The sequence below is a fragment of the Phyllobates terribilis genome, unplaced genomic scaffold, assembly GCF_046119375.1.
Source record: "Phyllobates terribilis strain yellow unplaced genomic scaffold, ASM4611937v1 Scaffold_8__6_contigs__length_399053987, whole genome shotgun sequence".
In the NCBI taxonomy this organism is placed as follows: domain Eukaryota; kingdom Metazoa; phylum Chordata; class Amphibia; order Anura; family Dendrobatidae; genus Phyllobates; species Phyllobates terribilis.
In genome coordinates this window covers 110,565,934-110,584,165 of record NW_027362768.1, presented here as the reverse complement: position 1 = coordinate 110,584,165, position 18,232 = coordinate 110,565,934, and the positions used below count along the sequence as shown (strand labels likewise).

The following is an 18,232-nucleotide window of genomic DNA, read 5'->3' as shown; positions in this document are numbered from 1 at the left end:
GATGGTGGTTGAGGGTCACTTCCTTAAGCCTGACTCCCTGTTCTGAAGTTTTCTCTCCTGTAGCGACTTTAGTGGCTGGCTGTTTTACAAAATTAAAAGTGTTAGAGCCGTCTGATTGTCCATAATTACAGTAATGCCTATAATTTCTCTTTATAATCATAAGTGACAAACGAAATAATCGTAGTTTCTCATTTTACTCCATCCATCTTTATCGGTTGGTTAGATCTTTGGTGCGCCATGAGCGGGGACCCAGTTGATCCGGAAATCAGAGTGACTGCTGTCCTGGGTAATGCACCTGAAAAACTGTCCTCTGCTGATCATAACCTCCTATTTTTCATTCTAGTGACCATAAGTAGCACAAGATATATTATGCCCAGCTCTACAGCCATAACGTAAGAATACCCTCTGAATTCATTCCTTTTTTTTCCCTTCCTCTAGGGTTGAATTTGTGGCCTATGGGCAAAGAGTGGCACTGAATGCTTGCTGAGGACCTCTCAGAAGCACGCTGGGATGTTGCGTCAGAACGGAGGAGGTAACAGGCGTGGTTTGGGATTTGCACGGTTTTCTACCTCGAACTTCTTCACCATCTCATCTTCGGCCACCTTAGGAATGGGGAGAAGCACCAAGAGTAATTCTCTGAGCAGTATCAGCACTAACTCAGATTGCTATGACAGCTCCGTGGTGGATCCGGAGTACATCATGCAGCTGGTGAATGACGTGAGGAGGTTTGCTGATGTGCTGCTCTATCTGAAGGAAGCCTTCGTGTCTCCAGGTGAGTGCTCAACTTTATCCACCATCTTCCTGTGTGATGTCCACCATGATCATTTACTTCTTCCTGCTCGTGATCTAGTATATATTAATGTCTTTGTGTTGACCACTTGGTCTTGTGTTGTATAAAGTATAAGTCAACCCAATCCTTGACTTCCACGTGATCCTACAATTTCCTGGTGCATAAGGAACGCCTAGCTGGCCATGGCTTACCTTTGCGAAATCAAGTAATTGCCCTTGTGAACCCTTTAAGGTCAGTTTTGCACGTCCTATAACAAGGACCGTGCCTGTAATGTAATACCTGGCCAGACCTCTCCGTCTACTTGCTTGATCTTATTTCCTCAAAGTTCTGGTGGTGGGGCTGAGTATTACCATACGAGCACGGCTCATTTTTTGCGACTTGTAAAACCAGACTTAGAGTATGTTAACATTTACAAATTTTCTGCTTCAGAATTTGCCACCTAATTTACAGATTTTGCTGCAGATTTGGAGGAAATTTCAACATGTGCACTTCATGGTGAAATTTAATGCAAAATCCGCAAGGTAAAATTGACATGCTGCAGGTTTGACATCCGCACCGCAGGTCAAGTTCCAAAGCCACAAAAAGCCCTAAAAGTAGTGATATATAGTTGTAATCAAATAGTTGAACGAATATGTGGTGCAACATCAATGAAATCGAGGAATACCAATTTAACCAATATCTGAATGGACATAATAATAATCATAAGACATAAGGAACTTTGATCTCCTGCCTCGGTTAACATGGCTGCCACCTGGTGCTCGGGAGACTTCTGCTTTGAAAATTTCAGACTTTGTATGAACGCTGTTGTGGGTATTCATGGTGAAGTGTTGCCCGCTGGATTCCTAAGAGACTCTTTCGCAAACACGACACTTCCCGGCTATTGACAGAGACTTGGTTGGTTTCCAAGTCTTGTTTGTGAAGCAGAACATTAAGGTAGCAGTGAGCTCCTTAATAGCGGCGAACAAAGTGCTCGGGACCCTCCTGGCAGCGGAGGAGCGCCGTTATCTTTTGATGTCGATGTAAAAAGTGTCTTGGTGTGAAACGATTAGTGGCTCAGACCAATGCACCGTCCCATCGCTCTTTGTAATGAGAGTGGCTGGATGAGTACAGAATGCCTCGCTCTTTCAGCTCGGACATGGTAAATGAGGGCTCTTTGTGCTCATGGCTTGTTTTTTTGCAGGACTTTATTTTTCTTTTTTTCCATTTGCTTGTGCATATACGTCTCGGCTTAACGTCTTAACAGGAAGTGCATATTTCTGTATCCTTAATTACATGTAATAGGCTAAAGCGTGTTGTCTTGTTTGCTCACCTCCTCGTGGAAACGGGTACTTGGCATGCCTCCTATGCAGATACAGTATATTAAACTATGTAAATTGCCATTAATTTCTTACCATAGCAGTGACACATACTTAATACTGCAGGACGGACGTGTAAGGAAATGATGCAGTTAGGCCGTGTTTGGCCGGATCATGTGTATGGTCGGCATTAACCCATACGCTCTTGTATCAGTTCTAGGACACACAAGGAGCGGTCCTCTTAGGCTATGTTCACACGTTGCGATTTTGCTGCAAGCTGCTTTTTACAGTACCAGCAAAAGCTGTGAGATTTCAGAAATCTCATGCACACACTTGTTTTTTTTTCTGAATGAATTGGGAAAACTGCTGCGGTTTTGCAAACTTCAGCATGTGAATTCTTTCAGAATTTTTGCAGCATTTTTTCACCCATAGAAAGCATTGAGTAAGTGAAAAAATGTAGCTATCAGTTTTTGCTGAAAAAAACGCAGGTACAGCAGTATGTGAAGCAATTTTATTTTATTGATTTTTCCTTAGTTTAAACTATAATGTTTTGGTATCCTCACATGAGCATGGCTGTTAGTTTTAGTACAGTTTAGTAAACATTGCCCTACCAACTCAATGCCCTACCAATGTGTGTCAGTAAACGGTGCCCTACCAACTCAATGCTCTACCAACTCAATGCCCTACCAATGTTTGACAGTAAACGGTGCCCTACCAACTGAATGCCCTACCAATGTGTGACAGTAAACGGTGCCCTACCTACCTAATGCCCTACCAATGTGTGACAGTAAACGGTGCCCTACCAACTCAGTGCCCTACCTTCTGTTTTACTTTTGCAATTGTGTACTTTTTCATGAACTCGTATAACCTTAGTTCACAGCTGCGCTTCATACTTGAATCCATATTGGAATAGTCACTATTTTTTTAGACATAAAAAAAAAATTTTCCACTAAGTAATTTGATCAAATTGCCTTTTTTTTTCCAAAAATGTTTTATGGTGTCACATATGTCTTGCATTGGTTCCCTAACACCTTGTATTGTTCATGCTTGCATAGTGGAAGCAAAGCTGAACTTTAGGATCCTGAAAAGCGCAGCAAAAAAGCCATAAAAATCAATGTTTTGGCTGCAGAAAAAAAAAGCCGTAAAAAGCAACGTGTGAACATAGCCTTACAGACCATCGTTCTGTTTTAATTTCGATTGCCCACCATCCCTTTATCATATTCTGTCGTTAGGGTGGGGAATGGGATACATTATGTTTTTGATTTTCTTTCCCCTGATAATTAGCAGAACCGCAGGTACCTGGCAGGGGCTTACGCTGCTTCTCTGTTGTAAACATGCATGTTCAGCTATCCTAACATTCACATTTATGGGCAAGTTGTCCAATATTCTCCTTCATGTGAATATAACTATTGGGCCAGTTTCATACATCGGTAAAACACGGAACACAAGATCCAACCTGGCCGCCGGGTCTCCTGACCTGAGTATAGGCATATGATACCTGAGACCCAGTAGTTGGGCCGGTTCTTGCCAACCGAGCACAGTCCGTGTGTCTTAATGTGTGGAGCCGGCCATCTTGTTTTATTCAGCTTCATTTTATATTAATAGTAAAATCAAGCACATCTTGCCCTTCTTTTCCAACATCCGATCTTGAGTCTGGACCCCCATTATACATTTACATGAGTATTTGCTGAACCCACTAATTTCAGGGGATTAGCCAATCCTCTAATGTGTATGACCACCTTTAAATAAACTATAACTACTAGTGCATCAATCGCATCCAAAATGTTTGCACACCAAGCCCAAAATTAAGAACCCTGCTTGGCAACACGAGTCAAGCTTCTGTAGGGATCTCAAGCTGACCATAAACTTGAGAACTGTTGACCACAGTTTGGCCATTAGCCATTTGTCCCAAAATTTTACATTTTCAAAGATTTATGGACTTTTTAATTCAAGGCAGGCAAGTAATTGGACAATGAAAGTTGAAAGGGAAGTTCCAGCTTCGTCTTGGGAGAAGATTGCTTTTAAAGCTGCGTACAACAATGCAGCTGAAGATCTTTACAAGAAATGAGCTATCTTTTTAATTTTCTTGGATTTTTGACCTCTTTTATCATAGGCAATCTTGAGATCTTTTATAGAGCTGTTAGGATAGAGCTGGACTTGTTAAAGAAGTTGAGTGAAGATAAGAGATATTACATGGGTGTTGTATGTAAAAATCCCCGGCTGACCCGTCTCAAAGGTTATCTGCCTGTTCTCCTGTGTACGTTTTATCAAGGTGCACGTAACCAAAGGGTAGGACTAGTCCAACCTGTTCCTATACCCTTGACCTGCCCAGTAACCTAGAAACACATTCTGAGAACTGAGCGCTATTCATTCTGATGGAATTCTACTTTTAGCATCGTGAGTGACGTAATGCATTAAAGGGAAATCATGTCCCTTAAAGGGAGTCGGTCGGCAGATTTGTCCCTACTAAACCACAATGGCATCGTGTAGTAGTCTTCAAGACATTCAATATCATAACCTTTTTTTGGCGCACATCGACTTTTCTTTGGCAAAAAAATAAGCATTTATATTGAGATTGCAGGTGACCAATGGGCTCTCAGAATACCATAACATAATAAAATAAAGCGGGACTTGCCGCTCTCTTTATAACACCTCCCGGTAGCCCGCCATCCTGTCTACTTCCTGTTCTCAGTGGCTTGATAAACTCTTTAAGAGCAAATAACATTTAGGAAAGGAACCTACCACAAGAGTAGAGCGTTTGCCAAAATGGTTGGCTGGGGTGAAAAATTTTTAATTGGTCTCTATTAGATTTTTTTTTTTGAGTTTGCTTATTTTTATTTTTTTGTTTTTGCCGTGTCAGTTCCAATCTGCAGACATGTTGCGCTTTACAAAGACACAAAGCGACTGTCGGCAGCATCGGTAAGGTCTATTGTGTGTGTTTACTACGGCATGGAGTGTGTTGATAGAATGCTCTCCGAATTCTTTCCAGCTATTCTTTTCATTTTTTTTTTGTGGATTTAGTGTTCAAATAAGAGGGATTTAGAAGGAATTTATGGTAAATAAAAAGTTATGAAGCGAACCAGAGTAAAAAAATGGCACGTTAGAGAGCTGAAGTTTAGCAAGGCTGGATAAACAAAAGAGTTTGTAGATATCTAAATATATATAAATAAATATGGAGGACCCCGATCACTTATTAAAAATACCAATGCTTCATAGGTCAGTAGGGTTGATAAATGTATAGGGTCAGCACAGTTGTGCTTGAACTTAAAGCTGGCCATACACAAACGGTTCTTCAGCCATTCATTCAGCTGACAGCCATCTCCTACACGGGCGTTTGTTTGGTGATCGCTCCTGTGCCCAATTGGCATGTCGGCTTGCGGCTTATCTTTGGGATAATGAAAGCTAAGTATATTTTTCTCTTATACGCTTTGGCCCATGGCTGGAGACGAGACAAGTCTGGCACCGACTTTGGCCAGCTTGTTCCTGCTCTGCCCCAGGTGATTGATAGTGTCTTCCATGTGTGTACATAGCAAGATACCAGTCAGTCACCTGGAGTGGCGCTGGGAAAAGCCGGCCGGAGGCGGTGTCAGACTAGTCTCGTTTATCCCTTTAAAGTCGGGACCCTTTTAGTCCCCGACTTTTTAAACTATGCTGGAGAATTTCCGAGAAAAATTATACCTGGCTGCAGTCGTTCAGCCAAGCTCCAGTTCATGGTTGTGGTTTGGGCAGCATGAATCGAGTGACCGGTTCCCTTTAAGAGCATGCAATACAAAAACGTCCTCTTGCCTTTAATTTACTGAACATATTGAGTAATTATAATAAATGTAAATGATTGTTCATGACGAGGTAAAGATACATTTTTCAGCCTGTTTTATAATGTTCGCACATCTCTAAGGAATTTTTTTTTTTCTTATGTATTTTACTTTAATTTGATTTTAGAAAAATATGCCCTTGTGCCACATCTCTACAAGTTGTTTGCACTTGGCTTCCACTCTTCTGGGAAGGTTTTTGAAAAGACTTTGTGAGTGTCTGTGGGAATTTTTACCCGTTCATCCAGAAGAGCATTTGTGAGGTCAGACACTGATGTTGGGGGAGGCCCGGGTCACAGTCCAAAAGGTGTGGGATGGGGATGAGGTCGGGGCTCTGTGTGGCCGGTCATTTTCCTCCAAAATGCTACCCTGACCATGTCTTTATGGACCTTGCGTTGTGTACTGGGTCACAATCTTGGGGAAAGAAAAGGCCCGTCATTAAACTGTTCCCACATAATTGCAGGCTACATTTGTCCATAGGGTGTTTTCCTTCACTGAACTAAGGGGTTAAGCCAAGCCTGGGAAAACAATCCCATAGTATTATCCCTCCTCCACTAAACCTTACAATGCAGTCAAGTAGGTAACGTTCTCCTGGCATACACCAAACCCAGACTTGTCCATCAGATGCCAGATAGAGAAGTGTGATCAGTCCCTTCACAGGACTTCAGAGTTCAGTGTTGGTGATTTTACACTACTACATCCGACACTTGGCATTGTGCTTGGTAATGTAAGGCTCCATTAAGCCCCCAGTGCATAGTTTTTTTGCTGATGTTTATACCAGAGGAGATTTGGACTCTGCAGTTATGGAGTCAGCAGAGCGTTGGTAACTTTTTTGCCCTCTTCTGCTCAGCACTCGATGACACGGCTCTGTAACTTTGCGTGGTCTCTACCTTGTGGCTGAGTTGCTGCGGTTCCTTCCACTTCTCAATAATATTGAGGTGATGAGGGACCAGCCGTCCTGTCACATATTAGTAAAAGCAGATGGCATGGCCGGAGGCTGTATGCCGGGGAGGGGGCCAGTGGGGCCTGAGGCTGTAGGCCGGGGGGGGGGGGGGGGGGCAGTGGGGCCTGAGGCTGTAGGCCGGGGGGGGGGGGGGGGGGGCCTGAGGCTGTAGGCCAGGGGGGGGGGGGGGCAGTGGGGCCAGAGGCTATAGGCCGGGGGGGGGGCCAGTGGGGCCTGAGGCTATAGGCCGGGGGGGGGCCAGTGGGGCCTGAGGCTGTAGGCCGGGGGGGGGAAGCAGTGGGGCCTGAGGCTGTAGGCCGGGGGGGAGGGCAGTGGGGCCTGAGGCTGTAGGCCGGGGAGGGGGGGGGGTGGCAGTGGGGCCTGAGGCTGTAGGCCGGGGGGGGGGGGCCAGTGGGGCCTGAGGCTGTAGGCCGGGGGGGGGGGGGGGAATTGGGGCCTGAGGCTGTAGGCCGGGGGGGGGGCCAGTGGGGCCTGAGGCTGTAGGCCGGGGAGGGGGGGGTGGCAGTGGGGCCTGAGGCTGTAGGCCGGGGGGGGGGCCAGTGGGGCCTGAGGCTGTAGGCCGGGGGGGGGGCAGTGGGGCCTGAGGCTGTAGGGGGGGGGGGGGGCAGTGGGGCCTGAGGCTGTAGGCCGGGGGGGGGGGGGGGCAGTGGGGCCTGAGGCTGTAGGCCGGGGGGGGGGGGGGCAGTGGGGCCTGAGGCTGTAGGCCGGGGGGGGGGCAGTGGGGCAAAACCCGAATTCAATGATTACAAGGTGTACCAATACTTTTGACCACATGGTGTATATAATGTTAATTTGCCTCCATTTGAAAAACCAAATAACATTTATTTTATAATGTCTTGAATTATAGCAAAACCGGACCTTTAAAGCACAGTCTAAATCAGTTGCCACAATGCACTTGAAGGGGTTGTCCAAAGATTAGAAAAACATGACTGCTTCCTTCTGAAACAGCTCCGTGCATGTCTACAGGTTGTATGTGGTATTACAGCTCAGCCGCTTTCATTTTCATACAGCTAGGCTGCAATGCTAAACATGAGCCATGGATCAAGGTGGCGCTGTCTGATAGTCAGTCATGTTTTCTAATCCTGAATAGCCCCTTTTAAGAGGTGTTTTTTTTTTTTGTTTGTTTTTTACGGACCTCAATATCTTTGCCCAAAAAAGTCGCTAAACCCTGTTATAAGAAAATATATCACTGAAACTCAGACGAAACAAATGCCAATGTGCCCGTACTATAGCGAAGTCTTGGTAAGCAGCCGGCGGAGCCAGCCTCCCCCTCCCTCACCAAAGTTTTGCTTTCCCAGAAGCCCAATTCTTCAGGTCGTCTTTTGAAATGGAATTTTCTTTTATCACATTGCTTATTACGCAAAGGATAATTTTGAGATGGTTCTAAAAGATGAAAGCCCAGCGAAGGAATTTGAGGGTTAGTGGAGCGGCCTGTCGTTCTCAGCTGTATCCCCTCCCCCCACTCGCATACCCCGCATTCCTCCCGAACAAACCTCTTCTTGTTGCTATAGTGTCTAAGATCAACAGTCATTAGGTGCATGTGCCACCGCTGCACCATCGGGGCCATATCAAGAAATCCCGCAACTGCTGTCAAATCTGGACCAGATAGATTGTTCTCTAGAAATGAAACATTTCCAGAATTATGATTTGTTAATGAAAATGACTTTAAAAATATTAGAAATCACGTGTAACTTTAGAATCTTTTGATATTTAATGCATATTCATTGTCGATTTTTGTTTCATTTTTGTGTTATTTTTCCATGCATTTTGCCTTTTTTTTTTTTTTTTTTTTTTTTAAAAAAAGCAGGGTTTTACTGTCCAGCAATGTGAATGAGATTTCTAAAATCTCGTGCACACGCTGCTTATTTTTTCCTTGCAGATTTGAAACAAGTTAATTCTTTCAGCGTTTTTCCAGCCTTTTAAATCCATTCTAATGAATAGGGGAAATAATGCATCAAAAGCATGCATATTTTACCCAACGTTTTCCAAACTAAGGCTATGTTCACACGTTGCGTTTTTGCTAAGTTTTTTTTGCTAAGTTTTTTTAGTGCAAATTTTAAGCTACGTTTTACAGTACAGCAAAGTATTTTTTTTTCCTGACTGATTTGGAAAACTGCTGTGTTTTTGCAAACTTCAGCATGTCAATCCTTTTCAGCGTTTTTTTCACCCATAGAAAGCAATGGGTAGTGCAAAAGCGCAGCAAAAAAAATGCAGGTATCAGGTTTTGCTGTGTTTTTGGTGCAAAAACCCAAGGAAGTTGAATCCTCTTTTTTGGGGGGGCACTAAACTTTATCAGCAGTTTATCAACTTTATCAGCATGCACAAGAGACAATAAAAATGCAGCAAAAACGCAGCAAAACCTGCTTTTTTGAAGCTGCTTCTTTACTGCCAAGAGAGAAGGTTTTGCCTGCGGAAAAAATGCAACGTGTGACACAGCCTAACACTTTTCCACAGTTTTTTCTGCTGCAAATACTGTGCATGTGCACATAGCCTTACAGTAAGTGCAAAGTAGATGAGACTTGACACATCTTACCTGCTTGTAAGGGCTCATTCACACATCCAATTTTTCCATGTACGAGAAAAACGGACGATTGTTTTCATCAGAATGTGTCCCGAATGCCATATGTTTTTTCTCATATGTGGAGAAATAAAAATAAAGAAAAAAGTTTCTTCATTCTGTCAGTCCGTGAAAATCGGACAGCACACAGATGTCATCCATTTTTTTTTCCACGGACCCGTAGATTTGCATTGCTGATTTTGATCCGACCCTCAGATTAACATCAGCCATGTCTGCGATTTTCCTCTCTGTCCGTGAAAAGTCATGTGAGTGCCCCATAGACTATCACAGGTACGAGTGCTCGCCGTGAAAACCACAGAAAAGACTCGTACAAGAAAATCTGACGTGTGAATGAGCCCGTGCTGATCTTTTCCACGTATCAGATCTTTTATATCGGCTTCATGTCTGTTCCTTTTGTGAAACTGATTGCGGATAAAATCTGCGCCACAACAGAATTCCTGTGTGACACATGTGAATCTTGTCTTTCATTCACGTTGATTTTTCTGCAAAATCTTGGCTGGATATTTCCATGGGCAAATACACCCCATGTGCAGGTGACATATTGATGGTCATCTATCCCAAGGATAGCTCCTCAATATCAGATCCATAGAATCATAGAATGGTAGAGTTGGAAGGGACCTCCAGGGTCATCGTGTCCAACCCCCTGCTCAATGCAGGATTCACTAAACCATCTCAGACACATGTCTGTCCAGCCTCTGACTGAAGACTTCCATTGAAGGAGAACTCACCACCTCTTGTGGCCGCCTGTTCCATTCATTGATCACCCTCACTGTCAAAAAGCTTTTTCTAATATCTAATCTGTATCTTCTCCCTTTCAATTTCATCCCATTGCTTCTAGTCTTTCTTTGTGCAAATGAGAATAAAGTTGATCCCTCTATGTGTAACAGTCCTTCAGATATTTGTAGACAGCTAGTAAGTCTCCTCTCAGTCTTCTCTTTTGCAAGCTAAACATTCCCAGGTCCTTTAACCTTTCCTCATGGGACATAGTTTGCAGACCGGTCACCATTCTGGTAGCTCTTCTCTGAACTTGCTCCAGTTTTCCCGCACCTACATTAATCAGCTGTCCTTTCATTTCTTCTGGCCGCAGCCGGTATGATACTGGTCATCTATCTATGGGAAGGTCATCCATATCATGTCCGCAGACAGCCTCACCATTTAGTGTCTATACACGTTAGAATAATCTAGATGGAAGTTGACAATTTCAGCCATGACTAATGTTTGGTGCACGTTTATTTTAGCCAACTAATGACACTGTTATTATCTGGAATATAATTGGCCATATCTGAACTTTCCTTAAAATAGTTGAACAAAAGTTTTTTTTGGTGTATGAAAGATCGTTCATTGGTTGGAATGGAATAAATTTAATGGACAAAAATGTGTGTGGTGGAGTCTAAGAAATGATCGGTCACCAAGCAAATGGTCATTCAACTACTTTTCGTCCTTCATCCTGCTTGAACCTAATGTGCTTGACTCTTTTAACCTTAGGCCTCATTCACACCATAGTTCTTCGCATATAAGTGCGATCTGTTTTTTTTTTTTTTTTTTGAGACTTGATGGTCTATGTGCTGTTCACATGTCCATGACACTTTTGTGGACCAAATGGTCCATGCCACTTCGTGGAGACATGTCCGATATTGATTTGTGTGTCGCATCAAACTCTGCAATGAAAGTCTATGGTCCGTGAGAAAATCTGACAGTACTCGGATGCCATCTGAGCGTTGTCCGTTTTTCACTGACCGATAGGAGAAGGTGGAGAAACTTCTTTTTTTTTCTCATCGGGAAAAAAAAAAACTGACGAGGCTCAATCTGCTTTTCTTGTACTTCTAAAGAAAACCTGATGTCTGAATGAGGCCTTACTGGGATGTGGTAATTATGGGGTACAAGATCCTTTCAAATTGTGATTATCATTTTATCGTTGCAGCGGTGTAATCCGTGTAATGTGTAATCTACTTGATATCCCAGTTCAGGCGTTGGATGAGGGTCTAGATATAGGTAATTAGCAGTTTATTCTGTAATTAGTGTTTTAATGGCAAATATTGCTTGTCCAGTCAGGACGACATCTCCCTTACATATCCTTTAATGATATATTGATGTTCTAGAGGAGAATCTCCTTTGTAGAGGATTCGAAAAAATGCCTGTAATTATATCTGGCCACTACTGAAGTTTAATAATGGCTGATCGGTGGTGATACCAGGTGTCGGACCTCCATTAATTCAGCGCGATTTTTTGTAATTTTTTTTTCTTCCAACAAACAGTGCCACACATGTCTACAGGTTGATTTTGGTATTGCAGCTCATCACTGTTCACTTTAGCCACATACAACCAGTGGAGGTGTGATGCCAGTTTTGTAAAGGAATCAGCCATGTCTTTTTTTTTTTTTTTTTTTTTTAAATCCTGGACGTCTTCTTAAAAAGAGGGCCTTTCATTTGCCATAATTTTTATGGTGTAAATGCCCTTATTTTCCTGATTCTGGTAAAGTTTTTTTTTCGTTCCTGTGTCTCTTCCTGAGATAGGGCCCCCTCTTCATGGTATAGAAATCTGGCATTTTTTTAATTTTTATTTATTTTTTTTAGCCAAGAGGGCGTGATCCTCAAGATGACACCGAAGTAGAAAAGCTGAAGGCCACACCCAGTTGGTTAAAAATACTAATTTAACCTTGACAGTTTTCAGCCTCTTGGGTAAATCTCTTCTCCCTATTGTTGCAGTTTCTGTGGTTATGAGCAGAGTTTGGACAAATGTTAAAACCACCGAGGCCCCATAACGAGTGTTGGGAAAGCCGAATCCGATATCACTTGAAAGCAAAGTAAACACAAATATTATTTTCCGATGGTGAAATAGTTTTTCCATGCAGCGTTCCGACATAACCTGGCAACAGTTAACTCAGAAGCCAATGTTTACGGCGCTCATTTAGAAGCGGATTAATGGATTAGAATTGTTGTTTCAAAGCAGAAGAAAAAAACTACTTTCAAGCCGACTTTTGTTCTTTTATGTGGAGGTAGTTGAGATATTACAGGTTTTTATCTCTAAATATTGTGGAGACTAAAAATAACCATTCATTCAGGGATTAGGACTAATCGCCAACCTTTACCCTATCATTACTCAAATATTGAGTCCATCGAAAATAGTTTATATTGGAACATATATTCTTTAGTCTACTGACAGACTACAGGCTGCCATAACCAGCAGCCTCTATTCTGATGAGTGATTTGCAGGCCATAGTAAAATTCTTAACCGTTTGATATTTTATGATTTAACTTTGCGGGAATTTGGTTCCTTTAAACGTGTTTCCAATTTTACGAAAGTGGACCCCTGCCGATCAGAATCAGATAATCAAATAAGAGAATACTTACCCTTGATTGGTCCAATGCCAACTCTCTCCTGCTCTGTGCTTTGGCTGTTGCCGTGAGATCATGACAACATCGCACATTACTGCTGCAACCAATCGCTGAGCTCAGTGACTGGCTGCAGTGGTGATGCGCTGCTTAATGATTGGCTGCAGTGATGATGCCCGCTGATGTCGTGATGTCTCAGCTACTGCCAGAACACAAGTGACGGAGCAGCAACAGGGAGTTGGCTCTGGACCGATCGAGTGTAAGTACTCTCTTTTTTTATTCTACTATCTAATTCTGATCAGGAGTCCACTTTTGTAAAAGTGGAAAACTCCTCTTAATATAGACTTTGAAAGCATTGTAGAGGTGTGCAAGAATCCCCCAAATACAGTACAGACCAAAAGTTTGGACACACCTTCTCATTTAAATTTTTTTCTGTATTTTCATGACTATTAAAATTGTACATTCACACTGAAGGCATCAAAACTATGAATTAACACATGTGGAATTATATACTTAACAAAAAAGTGTGAAACAACTGAAAATATGTCTTATATGCTAGGTTCTTCAAAGTAGCCACCTTTTGCTTTGATGACTGCTTTGCACACTCTTGGCATTCTCTTGATGAGCTTCAAGAGGTAGTCACCGGAAATGGTTTTCACTTCACAGTTGTGCCCTGTCAGGTTTAATAAGTGGGATTTCTTGCCTTATAAATGGGGTTGGGACCATCAGTTGCGGTGTGCAGAAGTCAGGTGGATACACAGCTGATAGTCCTACTGAATAGACTGTTAGACTTTGTATTATGGCAAGAAAAAAGCAGCTAAGTAAAGAAAAACGAGTGGCCATCATTACTTTAAGAAATGAAGGTCAGTCGGTCCGAAAAATTGGGCAAACTTTGAAAGTGTCCCCAAGTGCAGTTGCAAAAACCATCAAGCTCCACAAAGAAACTGGCTCACCTGAGGACCGCCCCAGGAAAGGAAGACCAAGAGTCACCTCTGCTTCTGAGGATAAGTTTATCCGAGTCACCAGCCTCAGAAATCGCAGGTTAACAGCCGCTCAGATTAGAGACCAGGTCAATGCCACACAGAGTTCTAGCAGCAGACACATCTCTACAACAACTGTTAAGAGGAGACTTTGTGCAGCAGGCCTTCATGGTAAAATAGCTGCTAGGAAACCACTGCTAAGGACAGGCAACAAGCAGAAGAGACTTGTTTGGGCTAAGGAACACAAGGAATGGACATTAGACCAGTGGAAATCTGTGCTTTGGTCTGATGAATCCAAATTTGAGATCTTTGGTTCCAACCACCGTGTCTTTGTGCGACGCAGAAAAGGTGAACGGATGGACTCTACATGCCTGATTCCCACCGTGAAGCATGGAGGAGGAGGTGTGATGGTGTGGGGGTGCTTTGCTGGTGACACTGTTGGGGATTTATTCAAAATTGAAGGCATACTGAACCAGCATGGCTTCCACAGCATCTTGCAGCGGCATGCTATTCCATCCGGTTTGCGTTTAGTTGGACCATCATTTATTTTTCAACAGGACAATGACCCCAAACACACCTCCAGGCTGTGTAAGGGCTATTTGACCAAGATGGAGAGTGATGGGGTGCTACGCCAGATGACCTGGCCTCCACAGTCACCAGACCCGAACCCAATCGAGATGGTTTGGGGTGATCTGGACCGCAGAGTGAAGGCAAAAGGGCCAACATGTGCTAAGCATCTCTGGGAACTCCTTCAAGATTGTTGGAAGACCATTTCCGGTGACTACTTCTTGAAGCTCATCAAGAGAATGCCAAGAGTGTGCAAAGCAGTCACCAAAGCAAAAGGTGGCTACTTTGAAGAACCTAGAATATAAGACATATTTTCAGTTGTTTCACACTTTTTTGTTAAGTATATAATTCCACTTGTGTTAATTCATAGTTTTGATGCTTTCAGTGTGAATATGCAATTTTCATAGTCAAGAAAATACAGAAAAATCTTTAAATGAGAAGGTGTGTCCAAACTTTTGGTCTGTACTGTAGTTCCTTTAGCCTACGTTCCCACAATGAGTTTTTGGTGGGTTTTTGACGCTGCTTATTTAAAAAAAAAAAAAAAAAAATTGCAGGGTAACTTATTTTACTTAATGGTTTCAGAAATGGTGCAAAAAATCTGCAATATCAAAAACTCGCCTAATGTTCATCATGGGAAAATGCCGGAGTTTGGCCGGAGTTATAGGTCTTGATGTTAAACTACAGCCTATCATGCCGTTAGTTTGGGTCACAAGACCTGTGGTTGGTCTTAGAACAATAAAAAATTGTACTTTATAGGAATCCCATATGACTACGTTGAGAAATCAAGCTTTGAAGCCTGCAAGTGTCTATCCAGGTATTGTGCATTTAGCGTCAAAGCTTGATTTCTCCTCTAATTCCTACAGAACGGGTGTTGTTTATGTTCTTGTTCTCCTGTCTTTACAGTCCTACCACTTTCATTAGAAAAATCGTCCTGACCAATTCCCTTTAAAGCAAGAATGCTGCTGAGTCCGACATTCCTCGTAATAATTACTAATAATTACTGGTGTCTTTAGCTTCTAGTCCAGGGGAAGGTTACAGGTCGCCCGCTTACCCTTAGGCCTGTAGCGACTTGACTGGTATTAGCTACAAAGAAATGGCTGTTTCGCATAGTTCACGTACCCATATATTTTATGCGGAGACAATAAGCTCCGCTGTCCGTGAATTACCATAATGCCGATGTACTGTAATACTGTTTACAATAGGGCCGGTCAGATTTATAAATGTTCTTCTTGTAAAATATGCGTCTGTTCATTCATATTCAATGTTTTCATTACTTTTTCCCATTTGGATTTTGTGCAAGGTTGTGGGAAAATGTGTCACTTTGGTTTCGTTGTCGTGACTTGTGGTCAATTTTGTAAGCGTTGTGACTTATGCTGTCTATTATTATATGTGAACTTTTATTTATTAACCTTTTCAGTGTTCTGACTGATTAGCTCACTATTTGCTTTATGACCAGCCCTCGGAGGACCACGTACGCTGTCATACTGGTCGGCTTGTATAACAGACTAATCGCATTCTTTGCAGGTTACAGGACCTTTATGTGACCTGCCCTCCTCTAAATGCATTCAGTCTGTCTCTTCTGGTTCCCATAGGCAGTATATTAACGACTGCCAAACCTGGCCAATAGTCTAGGGTGTGTTCACACGTGATCTATTTAGGACTCATTCCGATTTATCCACATACGAGAAAAACGGACCGATTGTTCTTATCAGAGTGTGGTCTGAGTGTCATCCGATTTCCCTGTACACGAAGAAATAAAAATAAAAATTCTCCACTTTCTCCAATCTGATAGTCCGTGAAACTTGGACTGCACTCAGATGTCATCCAAGTGCGGTCCGTTTTTTTTTTTTCCCCATGGACTCATTGACTTTCATTGTCGATTTTTGATCCGACCCTCCGTTCAAATCGAACATGTCTCCTTGATTTTCCATGGACCTCTCAGTCCAAGGAAAAGATCGGACACTTGAATGGCCCCATAAACGATCGTGGGTACAAGTGCTATTCTTGAATATCACGGATAGCACTCGTATGTAAAAATCGGACGTCTCAATGAGTTCTTACTGTGCACATTCATCATCAAATTCACAGTAAAAATACAACACTTGCTGAGATTTTGTAGAGAAACCAGGAGTATGTATAGGTAGAGAACTGTCGGTCAACTGTTTTCTCTGAAAAATGCCGCAGGCGGGCAGGAGAAGCCGCTGGGGACCTTCCTCGGGCTAGTCACGTGAGAGGCATTGTTCCTGGCCATCTTTTCAAAGTACCGTATATTTGAACATGCATGACTATTATAATTTAGCCAGTGTCTGATTCTTGCTGCTTGTGATTCAGACAGCATAAATTAGATGTCTGGTGATATTTAAAAACAGTAACATGTAACATAAAAATTTGATTTACGGTAATCACTAGGTCATTTTCTGATGACACATAGACAGGAAGGAATGGAGACTGAGCTGACCGGGAGTATTGCTTTCAGAACTGATACTGCACAGCATTGAACAGCTTGCAGTGTATTGTAATACATGCAAGCTGCTGAAGTAAAATGGTTAAAAAATAAATTAAAAAAAACAGAATTGTTCACTTTAAATTGTTCATAGATCTTAATGTACATAAATATTTGCGACTATCCAAGCCAGGAAGGATATGCATCTAATATAGGGGACAACTCGCTGATTGCTGAGGGTCTGACTACAGGTTGGAAACCCCAGCAATGCCAAGAATAGAGCTCTGGATATAGAGCCCCATTCTTGGGTTTGGGAGTGGTACGCACAGTCGGACACCCAGCAGTCGGTAAGTTATCCACTATTCTCTTTATAGGGGATAACTTTTAATTCTGTTAATAACTTTTTGCTCTCCATGACAAGGCAACACCTGAGAAATCTGTTGGGGACATATTTTCATCAGAATCTCTCGATGGCACAGTCTAGGCTTTTGTTCCAGTCCTAAATTTCTTCTGGTAGCTCACCCTGAAGTCTGTGGTCATTTTTAGGAGGTTAGTTGTTTTTTTATATATATATGTAACATTTCTAAATGAATCTGTTGTATGATAGGAGCAGCTAGGAGTCTTTACACGTTCCAGGCTGGTATTTTTTCTTTTCTATCCTGGATTTGTGACAGGGAGGGTGGAGAACGGCTGTCCTTAGGTCATCGTGCTGTCATCAGGTTCCCACCACAGGTCTTCTAATCACCACATGTCACTCATACCGACCACCTGTGGCAGACACGCTTGTTCTGCTTGCTTTGTGCTACGTTTTGGAGGGCCGCTAATAGCACCTAGGGCATTCATAATGCTCGTCCCCTACTTAAAGGAAACACAATCTGTAAACCGCTTCAGGGTTGGATTTTGTGCAGTCAATTAAAGCATCAGAGACGGAGTTTGTTTAATTTTTCTCCCTTTGGCCGATGAGATGAGTGCTCTTTGGTTGTATTAATTTTGGCGTAGAACGTCCGTACCTGCTGAGCGCAAAATGAATGAGGCAATCATTAGTCTTGTTCTTGCTCAATTCGCAAAGGCTTTCGTTTCTTTTATCTGGTCACTGGCGAGAGCTGTGTTGTTATCAATAACCTTGTTTGTGGCATGTGGACTAGATTTCCTAGGAAGCGGTTTAGAAAGTTGTTTCTTTACTTTTCAGTATTCAAAATATTTTATGGGAGGTTTTTAGGACCGTTCCTGGTCTATGATGGCTCTGGTTTTGTGCATTATATTTTCATTGACTCTTACTGGAAACCCATCAGATGATTCTTTTGGGGCAGCAGGAGTCTCCTGGCTCCCTTTACAAATGACCAGTCATATGCTCTAAATTATGTCATTTTTTTTACCTGGTGTAAATGGCACTGTTCTGAGTCTTAGGGTTTTTCTTTTGTTCCCGTCCCTTTGATATGGTCCTCTCTTCCCTCTGTCTAGTCTTTTTAGCCAA

At 42.6% G+C, this 18,232-nt stretch overlaps 1 protein-coding gene across 1 annotated transcript in view; it reads left to right on the top strand.

Annotated features, from left to right (window-relative positions):
* The window catches only part of ARHGAP29 (Rho GTPase activating protein 29), a 121,580-nt gene that overhangs the window by 14,646 nt on the left and 88,702 nt on the right, over nt 1-18,232 (top strand). The window contains exon 2 of the mRNA XM_073643223.1: nt 439-772. Coding sequence (XP_073499324.1) covers nt 511-772 — 262 coding nt within the window. The 5' untranslated portion in view covers nt 439-510. The remainder of the gene's footprint in view (nt 1-438; nt 773-18,232) is intronic.